Genomic DNA, 12,116 nt, shown 5'->3' with positions numbered 1-12,116 from the left:
GGACTGGAACTCCGACGCCGATCGTCGCCGGGTTGACAACGGCGGAGGCCCCCAAATTCTCGCCGTTGACTGTAGTGACGTACCTTCATGCCTGCGTTCTCTCGACGGCGAGCCCGCCGTCGACGGTCGTTTCTTAGATATATGTCCCTCCGGTGGCTTTTTCTCACCGCCGAGCCCAACGCTGATGGTCCAGAAGGGGATCTGGGCCTCCTAGAGCCTTTTCTTACCGGAGACCTGCCTCTGGAAGCCTTTTCTGCCAGCCCATAAAGACGTATACGCTCCCTGTCTTTAAAAGTTCTTTTAGAGAGAGACTGGCAGGGAGGACAAGTCTTGGGAACATGATCTTTAGGCAGGCAAAGAATACAGACTGAGTGAGAGTCTGACCTGGCCTTCTTTTTTCCACAAGAAGGGCAGGGATCAAAAAGGGATGGCATTTTGAGTGGAAACAAATGCCAACATTAGTCAGAAAAAGTAAACACCTTACTTGACTAGATGTAAAACGTCGAAGTAAGATAACATTTTCCTGAAAAAAGTAGATTATTTCTGAATAAAACCAGAAAAGAGTGGAGCTGTGTAACCAGAGTCCTTACTGAAGGAGCCGGAAAGAACAACTGACCTGTCACCCCTGAGGCATGATGGGAAGCTAGGGGTCATGGCTGCCTTAAAGGCACGGTGCCAGTTTTTCTATGTTGCTGTGAGTTAGCTTTCTAGCCTTCCTAGGCTGTAGTTTTCAACAATGCAGCCTGTGAGCTGTCGATGCTTTCAGTCCTATCTGAGGTTTTGGGCTAAATGCTAAGCATTAAAACTGTTTTCAAACATGCTTTGCTGTCGTTTCTTCCCTGTTTTTATGATATATTGTTTATATTAGATATATTATTTATAATATACAGGGGAGTCCTTACAGCATTATTCAGCTCTGGTTATGAAATGTTGCATTTGCTTTTTTATTATATATATATATATCACGGGCGTCTCAGAAGAGAAATTCTACTCGCACTCACGGGTTAGAGTTGCATTGATTTATTACGGCAACAACGTTTATAGACAGCTCAACAAGGGTTGTTGAGCTGTCTATAAACGTTGTTGCCATAATAAATCAATGCAACTCTAACCCGTGAGTGCGAGTAGAATTTCTCTTCTGAGACGCCCGTGATGAATTGTAAACGGCTGAGCTCTGCCGTATCTACATTTCGCACCGTCATTAGAGCACTAATTGCCTTGCACGGAGCCAAGCATGGGAGGATATGGATTTATATATTCACTTAAAAAACCATAGGTTTCACACATGTTATAGTTAGCTGGACATTTCACTCGTAAAAAACCAATGAAATTCCCCCGTTATAGTTAGTGCAGGCAACTATAACTCACGCGACCGCAATCCTCTGCTGATGACGTCAGATATTACATCACTGTATTTAGACACTTATTTACCCATGTCTTCTTCCATTAATCTTTAGCTATACATATATTACAAATATTTATTTTTCATAAAGACACATATGTCATCAGTGATGTAATTTCTGACGTCATCAGCGGAGGATTGCGGTCGCGTGAGTTATAGTTGCCTGCACTAACTATAACGGGGGAATTTCATTGGTTTTTTACGAGTGAAATGTCCAGCTAACTATAACATGTGAGAAACCTATGTTTTTTTAAGTGAATTTGCAAGGTTTTTTAAATGCTAATTCGTAACTATAACGTGTGTGAAACCTATGGTTTTTTCAGTGAATTTGTACGGTTTTTTAAATGCTAAGTTATGTATTTATTAATTTTTTTTTCCAGGTTTTTCACCGTGCGCGCACCGTGAATTATTATTAATTTTTTTTAAATCGCGAGGTGCGCGCACCAAGCACCCACGGGTCGCAGTGCGTGCCGTGCGCGCGCGGACCTCGCGATTTTAGAAAAAAAAAATGTTTTTTTCTCCCTTGGGGGTCCTTCTGTGACACCCTGACCAAGGCTAGGGGGTCAGGAACTGTCCACTCTGCCCCCTTTTCACGTTCTCCACCTTTTTTTTTCACCCCCTCAGACTGCGAGAGACAAAATGGCGGCCAACACTTCCTGGTTTCGACCGATTCGAATGTTTACCGACATCTAACAACCAATCAGAATTGCGCTCGCGCACGGCAGGGTGCGCGCACGGTGCGCGCGTATAGATATTCATATGCTTTTAAATGCTATTTTCTCAGGAAATACTGAACAGATTTACACAAGACCTGCAAAAGGCACTTCCTTGACCTTATGGCTACCTCTCTGCCAAATTTCAAGTAACTCTGTTCAACCGTTCGGGCTGTAGCTGTGTCTAAAGGTCCTATGGAAAAATGCATGGGGAAAACGCGTTTTGGGACCCCCCTTTTTTCTCCGCCCCCGCTTGACGAATCACCCCGAGACTTTCAGGGTAGGAGCTGAACGGAGCGCCCCATTAGTTTTGAAATTTTCGCGAGGATTCGTCAACCGGCGCCAAAGTTATTCAAAATAGAATTTTGAGATTTCCTATGGAAACTAGGTTGTAACTATAACTATCTACTGGCGACCGCCAGTAGATGATATATATACACACACACACATATATATATATATATATATATATATATATATATATATATATATACACACACACACACACACACACATATATACACACATACATACACATATATGATTATGTTTACGGGGTCCCGCGCAAGGGCGGTACTATTCTAGTGCTTATGACTATTGATGAGGTTCCCCTGGAAGAGAATGGTAGGAGGTTTTCTCTAGGTGCAACAAATCTTGTATCAGCATCAGTACAGATTTATGAAGACAAGGAGTTTGATACCAAACACCATATCTTTCAGTGAAGCCATCATGTAGCGGGGAACTCGCAATGACCACTGGCCAGTCCATGTCTTTAAGATGGCTTCCCTGTTCACTTGTACCATCTAGTAATTGAACTAGATAGCACAGCATGAGCAGATATGGTCTACCATGTAATATAATTAGGACTTCCAGTTTTATCAGGGCTAGAAAAATCCAAAATATTGTACTAGTCCTGCAGGACTAGTACCTTGAAAAATCTCCTCGACCTAACTGCAACCTACTTGACCTCCGTCTCTGAAAGTGGAGTAAATGTGACAAGATAACAAGATTTAAAGGCATCTTTATTGCTCATTAACTTTGTGAGCAATAAAAATGCCTTTAAATCTTGTTATCTTGTCACATTTACTCCGTTTTCACAGACAGAGGACAAAAGTTAGTTTGTCTTCCTACTCGCCAGAAAGGGCGAGTAGGACCTAAAAACAGCTTGCCCTCGTTAAATTGAGCTCGCATATGTGAGCGCTCGAGTGGATTTTTCGAGCCCTGTTTATGATATTTATTTTTTCAACATTTCCATCTGTATTTATGCATATTAATTTTTGGGCAGTCTTATTGCTCTTTATCCATATTTATTTTTTGTTCTGAGAATAAATGGAGTCATAAAATAGTATATATCCACATTAAATTAACTAAAAAGCATGCAACCATACTTTGCTGCCTTTCGTGTTTTAGCAAACTAATCAGCCAAATCTAGTGAAACATTATGCCCATTGGTAAATATCACTATTATAGCACAAATATTTTTTAATATATGCAGGTATTTAGGTTTTTATTTTACTTTTCATGCTGTCTCATGCTCAGCTGTTTTCTTGGAAATCACGAAATACAGCATGGAGAGTCACCCACAAAAAGCACAATTTCCAGTATTTTTCGACTTTTAAAAATAATTAGACAGGGAACACATTCTTTGCTAACTGCATTGATCTGTAAAAATCTGTAAAAACGGAAAACTGGAATCCTTAAATATAATACACCCTGCCTTAGGACTACAAAGCCTGCTGTAGGGGTGACTTACATATATTACCTGCAGTGACTTTGGCATGGCACATAGGGTGTGCGCCATGTCATGTTTTCACGCGTGGCTTGCACCATGACACACAGTTTGCAATGGAAGGCTGCATGCAATTTGTATGGGGGCCCCCTAGGGTGGCACACTACATGCTGGAGCCCTTAGAGACACACTTTGGTACCCATGCTTTGACACCAGGGGGACCCTTTACAAGGGACTTACAGGTGTGCCAACTGTGTGACATTTAGACCAAGTCACCTTGTTTTTAGTGAAAGAGCACTGGCACTTGGGCCTGGTTAGCAGGGACCCAGTGAACATTAGTCGAAAAACATCAGTACCAGTGGCAGTAAGTGGGGTGAACATGACAAGAAGGGGCACTTTCCTACATTTGTTTGATCTCTTGCTTGGTAAGGTCTTGCTTTGGGCACGGTTACAGGTTATCGTTTAGTCCTTTAGGCCTTTTTATGGTTGCCTGATCAAACCTCATTGTTTAAGTCATCTGTTGTGATGGGGTCTTTGAAGGACTATAATATATGTCCCTCCTCCCCACCACCCCCCTTCTCCTTTTGTGATGCCTCAGTGGGACCTCAATCTCGTCCCTGTCTGATGTGCACTCTATTCAATCAGCTCCCCAGCTGTTCCTTACAGTTCCTTACCATCAAGACTGTGTTCCCCAATATCATTACCTCAGCACAGTGCATGAGTGAGTTTCAGGAACTGTGGGTTAATCCTCCATACACAATCTTCTTCCCAGACAACCTGGTTCTACGGAATACGCATCCTTCCTGCCAAAATTGTGACGCCGTTAGACATTGGCCAAATTATCACCCGGCTGGCATTCTATGCTTCAACTCACCCTTCTAAGGAGGAGGAGCGTCCACTGCGCTTGGAACCCAAGAGAACACGAAGCTTCTACACATCATACCAAAGAATACTGGGTGGACGATCAGCTCTTTGTGAAGTTCACTGGATTGAAAAAAGACTGTGCAGAAGAATACCATCTCACACTGGATTGTACTCTGCTTTAAGATCTGCTACGCATTGGTGAAGAAGCAGCCTCCACACAGGACTCATTCTACCAGGGCCTAAGCTGCTACCAATGCGTTGGCACGCGGAGCCCCTATCCTACACATTTGCCAGGCAGCTACGTGGGCATCCCTCCATATGTTCACGAAGGATTATTGTCTGAGCATTCAGGTTCATCAAGAACGGCATTTTTTCCACTAGTTCTTGCAGGACTTTCTGGTTTGAGTGCAGTAACAGGCCCTCTTCCAAATAGGTGCTGCTTTATCTATTCAAAAGGTGAGGAATCTAAAATTCTATCAGAACAAATTACCTACCTTTAGTAATGCTCTCTTTAGTAGAGACTATATTTAGCTGCAGATTCCCCAAAGTCCCTCCCATCCTCCCTGTTCTGTGATTCGACTCTAACCATTAATAAGATCCCAAGACCAGGAATCTACACAGTGGTTTACCAATTTGCTTATCAGGCTCTACGTCAGGGGACGAGGACTGTCTGAAAAGCAATGCGGGTGGGGAGCCTTTATTGGCCCCACACGTCATTTTTCGAGCGGAACTACGTCATTACAGATTAGCATTGCGCCACCTTCCAGGCATACAGAGGTACTATGAGAAAAAAAAATCACGATCCAGTCTGATGCGTGGGGAATATTCAAAAGGTGAGGAATCTGCCGCTAGACAGAGGATCTACCAGACAGAGCATTACCGAAGACAAGCAACTTATTTTTCTATGCAACGCTAAAACCTACGACAATCGTGCTACTGGAAGGAAAAAGTGGCACAATAAAAACAGAGTGAACTAGACACCTAGATTAGTGGAACAGTCTAGTTTTCCTCCTCTAACCACATTATAAGCAATGAATATCGGAAGTGCGACAAGCAAAGAGGAGTAAAACTTACCATCAGCAGGCGGGTTTGTGACTGCGCATTCTGGACAAAACCACTCATCTACAGGGACAGAACTCAGAGGAGGATTAAGGCATTCCATATGATATCTAATGAAACCAGGAGAAAGCAATGTGAGATCAAAATTATTTACACTGTTATTGAAAAGAAAAACATGTTAACTGTAAAGTTTGTAAACTTTGAAGCATGTGTTCTACCAAACCGCATATATTATATTGATAGTTCAAAAATCATTCTCCTGCAATTAAGGCTTTTGTTTCATTTGGACATAGCTCACTGAAAGCAAGTAGATTTGGGCCAAAATATACACATACAGTATGGTCACAACTTTGAACCCAAAACTGCCAAACTTGGGAAAAGACATCAGGACTTCAGAAAACCTAGCTTTACACCAGAGGTCATAATGAATAAGAGAACATGCTACCTCATTCATTGTACTAACTGACCTCTACCACATTTAAGGAAATAAAACAACATCCATTGGTCCTCAGAAAAGAACAGCAAAGTAGGCTGGAAACTGTTGTGGATCACCTTTCAACCCATCTTCAAAGCAAGGTGGAAGGGGCACATTAAATGCTGCAAATGTTCATTCTTTTTTTTATTGAGTTTTAGAACGAAAGGCATAATGAATGGTTAGGGAAGGAGTAATGGCAGAAGGGTCTAAAGCAACAACATGTTTACTAACAGCATCTACAATGTATTTTTAATTCATAAACTCTTCTTTTGATCTTCAACATTTTATCAGCCCATTTTCTCTTCAATAGAATTTAGATCTTCCTTTCAATCATAGTGAAGAAACATGACACAAGAGACATTTTACATGTAATGAGCAAAGCATCTACATCACCAGTATTTCAAACTATTGCATAGAGGGAAACAAAAGGATGGCATAAGCGACTCCCAGGCTGCATCAAGCAAAATTACTATGCACTCCAGTAAAACTGAGTATCAGTCCAAAAGCTAATAACAGAGCAGTAGTGCTTGAAGATAATTGCTTGAAAGCTCACCTGGCAGACCTGAAGATTATTTCAATAACGGTATGCCTTCAGAAGGTGACAATAGCTGTACAAACTCAGAGTAAATGTACATGAATGGTATTAGAAAGGAAAAGGCCGGAAGAGCCATTTGGAGGTGCAGGAGCCAATCCATGAATTAACAAATAACTGGAATGTCTTGCTGCCAGAAGGTGAGAATATTTACAAACACCAAAGGTGCTTCATATATTTAAAAATAAGAAAGTGGGACTGAACGGAGACTAAGATGGCCGCGTTCGCGCCAGCATGGTCTCCAATATTCTGTCTGCTGCTACAGACCAGCCTTCTCTGCATGTCCCAGAACCCACCAGTGGTAGGCGGAACCAATGCAGATGTAGCCAACCACATGGACTGTAAGCGGAGTCCAAATTGCCTCCATTACTATGACAGAAAGAGACACTAGTGGCAGTAAGTTTGTCCATGCTCTGTTTTCACAGTACTGGGGTGAATGTATGACATTGTTCTGCATTCTGTCCATCAATTGTTCTTTTTGCATTCGTCACCCCGAGTGGGACGGGTATGTGCAGACGTGGGTCCCGTGCTCTCCCTGCCACTGGAGTCAAGCTATCCTGGCTTATGAGGGCTGAAAGCCCAAAACCGGTCCTAGGATGCTGGTTTCCAGTCCAAGGAGGACCTGGCCTGACAGTTCGGCTGGACCGTTCCCATTGGGCGCAGGGTCAAGACTGATTTGCATATGGGTGGGTCCAAACTGGAATGGCATGGTGAGCAAAAGAACAATGGATTTAGGCCCAGATCTCTGTACTAGGGCCAATGTATGACATTGTTCTGCATTCTGTCTATCAATTGTTCTTTTTGCATCTGTTTTCACAGTTGACACCGACAGTCAGCACAAGGGTTAATCTAATGAACTGGGCCCGCACCCACAGATGAACTGAATGTGTAGGAGAAACAGTGAGCATGTCTAACAGTGTTGAGTGGAGGCTTCACAAAGAAGGCAAGGATGCCTAAATCTCTTGATTTCGAGTGGGGCTCTTCTACGGTGAAATTATCTATGGAAATGTATTAATTGTGTTATTAATTTTGATGTTCTATCTATATATATCAGATTTTTGTATAAAGTCTATTTGTGATGAACAGAGCAATATATGTATTGTTTTAATATACCATCAGTGATCTTTATGATTATACTTTTTATACTCCAATAAATTAGACATTTTTACATATAATAGGGTTCAGTGTGTAAATATTTGAGTGAATGCAAGAGTGCAAAACGTCATTATATAATGTATCCATATGATTTATAAGGATTTATAGAATTAGGTGAAGGTGCAAAAAGATTACTTTTGGTATGGATTGTCAAGCCTGCTCGTTTTAAAATAATTTGAAAAGTTTATTTAAACTTGGTACAAACATGTATCAGGCACAGAGGAGAATCTTAGATTTCCTGGGAGACCTGGTTCATGCAAGCACAGAGCTGTAAACCTTCTTAGTAAAGGCCACCAGCAGACTTCTTGGAGCCAGCTTGGCATTATCAGCTTGCTGGAATGTCACAGCTACTATGCAAAGACAGAGCACAACCTTCTCAAAGTACAGAATAATTCAGCCACCTGATATACGGACATAAAACACTTGTTGTTCCTTTTTAATTTGTGTTTTTTGATCATTAGAGAAGTGACTTAGCTTAGCTTGGGTAGATATTGCTTAATCCGGGCCAAATTTTTCTGGAGGACATTTTAAAAAGTGGCCGATGAGCTGCAGTGATAATGTAATATTCCAGTAACCATGATATCTATATACTTCGTTTGGAATCAAAATTAGATTTTGGCAGTTAAGTAGTCTTTTGGAGACAGAAAAATCCTCAGATCAACCCTTACGACATTTTCCATAATGGCAGCTATAATAGAGGAAGAATAGACATATATAGAAATGAAACACATTGTTTTTTAATCCTTTTCTGTATACATCAAACAATGTATATAATCGGAATATGAAAAACAGATGTTTATCACTCATTTTTTAGACTCATTTTCCAAGTTCACTTTATTTGGGCAATCGTTAGTGGTCCATTTGCAGAATGTTGCACATTTGAGAAGAGCATATCTAAAGATAAATCTTTTTGTAGCACAGGTTTTGCAAGTACACATATGTGTAAATGCTGTGAGTACAGGCTTTACAAATTTCATATGTTTTAGCACCCAATCAATATCTTCCCAACCAAATTCACACAGATCTTTCTCTACATATGCATGATCCAAAACAATTACACATCCTCTGATCAATTAAATGCTCTTTTAATGAGTCCATGCACAGAATAGGACGTCGTTGGAAGGTCGCTTAGCGGGACCTCTCTCCTGAACTCACGGTACCGAAGATCGTCAAATGAGTGACAGTCAAAACTCATTTTTCCACACACCCACAAGGTATTTTTCTAGGTCTTTAAAGTCACATCATTCTTCTGTCCCAGCAAATCGTTTTAGAAACTTCACAGGTTCAACAGTTAGAGTTCCAAGCTTTGTCCCATTTTTACTCTGTGTCAGCGCCCGTAAAAATATCTGCCTTGATAAGAACACTGGGCATCTCTTGGTCAAGTTTCTTGTGCAGATTATGAAGTCGATTAATTGTCTTTTTCGCCTGTTCCAATATTTATCCATAACTCTGACAATCCTTGACTTATGGAGATAGTAACAAATCTAAGTAGCACAATCATAATACATGTGACAGTAAAATGACTGCATTGGAACAATTTCAAACAGCCCACTCAACATATGGCACAACATGAAGGTCAGCTTCCTCTAATCTGCTGAACAATATGGCCTGTACCTTTTGAATATCTCTCTGCAGGCACTCCCTCGTCATTGACAATCATTCCACTTGCTATGATTAGAAATTCAGTGTTCACTGAAGCATCAGCAATGTTTTGGAGAGTTAACATCTCCAAGTTCTTCTTGTTTAATATTGATGACCAGCATTTATCAAGTTGCACAGGTATAGGTGTCAACTTTTTGATGCAGGCAAGTTTCATTTTTCCACTTGTAGACATTAGTCTGATTCTCTAACATTCTTTGACAGATTGTTAAAGAGAACTGCCAAAGACAATGCACAGTTTTTGCAAGGTGCACACTGACTTTGATATCTGTGGAACAGTCTGAACGACCTCTCCGAAGTTTCGCATAGATAAAATCTTGATCATTCGTAATTGTGACAGTCCACAACAACAGCAGTTTTCAATGAGGACACCTTTTCAAATTGAAATTCTTCAGTTGAAAGGTTTTCTCGAGCTCCTGAACGAGTTGGTGCTTTATTGGTTTGGTTGCACAATCTACATCAAATAATGCATTTGTTAGAAGATCATGCAGCAGAATGTCCTTGATAGATTTGCCCCTTTCTTTTGCTACATCCATCTCTCTATATGCTTGCCAAAGTTGTTTTTTTTTTGTAACCTGTTTTGTAGTGGCGGGTTGGACGAAACTCTTACTATGGCAATTAAAGGATGGAAGTTTAGCTTTAGTGATTATGTCTAACAGTTTTTTCTCTTTCTATACAAATCGCTCCTACTTCAGTTCTGCGTATAGTTCTCATCCATGTTTTAGAACATCTAGTAGACATGTCTTTATATCGGTATCCACATATTGTTTGGTCATGACGTTGTGTAGTTACACAGGCTCAGTGATTTCAAAGGGGTTTTCTTGCTGCTGCATAAAATGAAGGCTGGCAACTTGTTTATTAAAATGTGCCCCTCTTTTTCCACAAGTTCGTGGTGAGGAACTGTTTCAAAATGGTCCATTAATTTTGTACTTCTCTCTGAAAACATTGCAAATAAAAAGGACTTTATGGTACTCTAGCTGCTACTGAGCAACATATTCACTTTTGTGTATCTGACCAACAATGCCCTTGGAGATTTTCTGTGATCTCTGGATCGCCTCTTCCAGTTTCATATCTGGAGCCACAGCACTGAACCTGCCCTTTCTGTTTTTCACTACAAAACGTCTTTGGATTAATATTCTGTAGCGGTATGGTTTTTTCCACCTGGACAAATTCCAGGAGCCATACTTCAGGTAGTTTATGCAATCGCATTTGTGAAACACAGTAATCAGTGACTCCACATCACCCTCCCAATTAGAATGTACCAAGCTTTTCGCTAGAACTATCATGTGTAAAACATTTCCCCAGTACTTGCAAAGTTCTGATTTTCCTTTACCTCTTTTGACAAACTCTACAAACTTGGTTTTCTGATTTTGAGCTGAGAACGTACACTTTGGAAATACTTTTGTAGTTTGTACCTGGAGATGGTATTACTTGTAAACACCCAACCTTCATCAGGGGGACGATATTCTGGGAGATCAGAGCATCAATTCCTGCCCATGGAGGAACTGGCTTGTCTTCATCCTTCAGTCCGCGCAGAATAAGTGATATGATAAATTCTGTTAAATCAGCTTTGCAGACCGTAGAAGATCCATGTCCTCAGCCACTTTGAAACTTTCTATTAGACTTGGACATGTTGATAACTTGTAGTGATTTTGCACATGATGGCAAAGCAGTTGGGTTATAAGTTTGCAGTTTCTTTGTTAATGCCTACAGCTGACACAGCTTGTTTACTAGCAGCTACTTCATTGGTACAGTCTTGAAAAAACTCCATGGCAGTATCATGTGTGCTGGATGTTCCAGACAAAGAAGAGCGGTCTTCAAAATCAAAATCATCAAGAGCAGCAATCGTAAATCCTTTCCTGTTAAAATGACGTAGAAGCGGAGTGCTGTCTGATTCACAAGCTTTTACAGCATGAGCTACTAACAAGTTTCTGAACCGTACCACGTCATTATAACTTGTTGATACACCAATCCTATTCTTTGAAGTGATTCTCCCTCTACTTTTGCACTCGTCATAGATTGTGTGGGCAGTCACGTGTAGCGGAGTTTTCTTTATGCCATGAAGCAATTCATAAAACATGATTTGGAAAAGACAGTACATTTGCACAGCATAAGCCTGTCGGTTCATGGGATTGTCTTCCACTTCTTCGCTTATATCTTCAAAGCCATCATCAATGTTGTCAGCTTCTGCTCCTTGCTCAGGAAATTTAGTTTGTATATGTTTTGCTTTACGGATATTAAACAATGATGTAAAACTTGTTAAGACAACATCAGGCATTCTGGTTGACTCCCACTATTTGCAGAGCTCTGGAGCATCACAAAATTTGTCATTAAGTCCAAAATCTAAATCTTTCAGGTTGTTTCTTAAAATGGTTGCTGCTGATTTTACTGCATCCTGTGATCTTATTTTGGCAGCAAGAACTTCTGGGTGAAATCAGGTGACACCATAAGTGGTTCATTCTTTTTGT

At 40.8% G+C, this 12,116-nt stretch overlaps 1 protein-coding gene across 5 annotated transcripts in view; it reads right to left on the bottom strand.

Annotated features, from left to right (window-relative positions):
* PHRF1 (PHD and ring finger domains 1) overlaps positions 1-12,116 on the bottom strand; it is a 497,237-nt gene that overhangs the window by 334,553 nt on the left and 150,568 nt on the right. For all 5 annotated transcript variants that reach the window (XM_085644828.1, XM_085644832.1, XM_085644830.1 and 2 more), the window contains exon 7: positions 5,783-5,877. In XM_085644828.1, the coding sequence (XP_085500954.1) occupies positions 5,783-5,877 (95 nt within the window). The remainder of the gene's footprint in view (positions 1-5,782; positions 5,878-12,116) is intronic.

Source organism: Triturus cristatus, chromosome 3_1 (assembly GCF_964204655.1).
Source record: "Triturus cristatus chromosome 3_1, aTriCri1.1, whole genome shotgun sequence".
Lineage (NCBI taxonomy): Eukaryota > Metazoa > Chordata > Amphibia > Caudata > Salamandridae > Triturus > Triturus cristatus.
The sequence above is the reverse complement of the archived record's forward strand: the minus strand, read 5'-3'. Positions and strand labels throughout refer to the sequence as shown.